The sequence below is a fragment of the Entelurus aequoreus genome, linkage group LG25 (assembly GCF_033978785.1).
Source record: "Entelurus aequoreus isolate RoL-2023_Sb linkage group LG25, RoL_Eaeq_v1.1, whole genome shotgun sequence".
NCBI classification, from domain to species: domain Eukaryota; kingdom Metazoa; phylum Chordata; class Actinopteri; order Syngnathiformes; family Syngnathidae; genus Entelurus; species Entelurus aequoreus.
Window position 1 is genome coordinate 36,273,978 of NC_084755.1, and position 2,113 is coordinate 36,276,090.

A 2,113-nucleotide genomic window follows, 5' to 3' on the forward strand; every position below is an offset into this window, starting at 1 on the left:
TCAACTGTCACTTTAGCATCTTTGTTTTCTACCTGTCAACTGTCACTTTAGCATCTTTTTTTTCTAGCTCTCAACTGTCACTTTAGCATCTTTGTTTTCTACCTGTCAACTGTCAGTTTAGCATATTTTTTCCTAGCTGTCAACTGTCCTTTTAGCATCTTTGTTTTCTACCTGTCAACTGTCACTTTAGCATCTTTGTTTTCTACCTGTCAACTGTCACTTTAGCATCTTTTTTTCTAGCTTTTAACTGTCACTTTAGCATCTTTGTTTTCTACCTGTCAACTGTCACTTTAGCATCTTTGTTTTCTACCTGTCAACTGTCAGTTTAGCATCTTTGTTTTCTACCTGTCAACTGTCAGTTTAGCATCTTTGTTTTCTACCTGTCAACTGTCAGTTTAGCATCTTTGTTTTCTACCTGTCAACTGTCAGTTTAGCATCTTTTTTTTCTAGCTGTCAACTGTCACTTTAGCATCTTTGTTTTCTACCTGTCAACTGTCAGTTTAGCATTTTTGTTTTCTACCTGTCAACTGTCAGTTTAGCATCTTTGTTTTCTACCTGTCAACTGTCACTTTAGCATCTTTTTTTTCTAGCTGTCAACTGTCACTTTAGCATCTTTGTTTTCTACCTGTCAACCGTCACTTTAGCATCTTTGTTTTCTACCTGTCAACTGTCAGTTTAGCATCTTTGTTTTCTACCTGTCAACTGTCAGTTTAGCATCTTTGTTTTCTACCTGTCAACTGTCAGTTTAGCATCTTTTTTTCTAGCTGTCAACTGTCACTTTAGCATCTTTGTTTTCTACCTGTCAACTGTCAGTTTAGCATCTTTGTTTTCTACCTGTCAACTGTCACTTTAGCATCTTTTTTTTCTACCTGTCAACTGTCACTTTAGCATCTTTGTTTTCTACCTGTCAACTGTCACTTTAGCATCTTTGTTTTCTACCTGTCAACTGTCACTTTAGCATCTTTGTTTTCTACCTGTCAACTGTCACTTTAGCATCTTTGTTTTCTACCTGTCAACTGTCACTTTAGCATCTTTGTTTTCTACCTGTCAACTGTCACTTTAGCATCTTTGTTTTCTACCTGTCAACTGTCACTTTAGCATCTTTGTTTTCTACCTGTCAACTGTCAGTTTAGCATCTTTGTTTTCTACCTGTCAACTGTCACTTTAGCATCTTTGTTTTCTACCTGTCAACTGTCAGGTTAGGCTGCTCACCGGCTCCTCATCACCACTTCAAGATGGCGGCCCAATTTCTCGCGTCACAGCAGCCAATGCTGCGTCTACTTATAACATGTCTATGACCTCAACTAAGTAGCAAGAGGGGACGCCATCTTGGCTCACCTGCCACCACGCCACGGCCGAACCTCTCTCCGGACTCCAGCAGCGTGTGGATGTGGTCTTGGTCCATCCCCATCGGACCGCCCAGAACCTCCCGCCACTCCTCGCCGTCCCAGTCCCGCCAGGCGACGTGGACCGCCATGGTGGCGCCCTCCAGCGGAGCGAGCAGCGGCCTCCAGCGGCTTTCCAGCGTCTTTTTTCCGTCCAGAAGGAACCCCGCGAAAGGCTGGCGGAAGGAAAGGCAGCTGACGTGCAGGCTGCGCTCCATGACTCAGCTGACTTCCGCTCTTAATTTGAAGGCTACAAAAGTATCAAGTCTAAATCAGATGACTTCCGCTCTTAATTTGAAGGCTACAAAAGTATCAAGTCTAAATCAGCTGTCGTCCGCTCTAAATTTGAAGGCTACAAAAGTATCAAGTGTAAAGAGATGATGAGTGATTATTGAGTTTAACCTGTAGAACGCTCACCTGTACAAAAGTAATGATGTTTTAATTCCATAAAGGTGAGCCGTTAATGTCAGCAGTGTTGGTCGAAAAGAAGTAAATATAAAGACGCAACGAAGCTACTTCCGGCAACCGCCATTCTTCTTCCACTTCCTGTGTGTTGCTGTATATACTGCCCCACTTCCTGTGTGTTGCTGTAATGACTGCCCCCTGCTGGACATGTTGTGTAGAGGCTGTAGGTGTGTATGCAAACACATTTGAATTGATGACTAACATACATTTTATTTTTTATACATTTGTCAAAAGAATGTGCTGAGAAATGAAATGAACTTGTT

General features: G+C 42.1%; 1 protein-coding gene across 1 annotated transcript; it reads right to left on the bottom strand.

Annotated features, from left to right (window-relative positions):
- Nucleotides 1-1,259: 1,259 nt before the first annotated feature.
- Nucleotides 1,260-1,923, bottom strand: LOC133642301 (protein EOLA1-like). The gene is made up of 2 exons (XM_062036418.1): nt 1,803-1,923; nt 1,260-1,635 (listed from the first exon to the last, which is right to left on the bottom strand). The coding sequence occupies exon 2, from the start codon at nt 1,601-1,603 to the stop codon at nt 1,301-1,303; it is 303 nt and encodes a 100-aa protein (XP_061892402.1). The 5' UTR covers nt 1,604-1,635; nt 1,803-1,923; the 3' UTR covers nt 1,260-1,300.
- Between the last annotated feature and the right edge of the window lie 190 nt (nt 1,924-2,113).

Coding starts and splice junctions, on each gene's coding strand:
- LOC133642301 (XM_062036418.1), bottom strand. CDS start 1,603: ATGGAGCGCAGCCTGCACGTCAGCTGCCTTTCCTTCCGCCAGCCTTTC.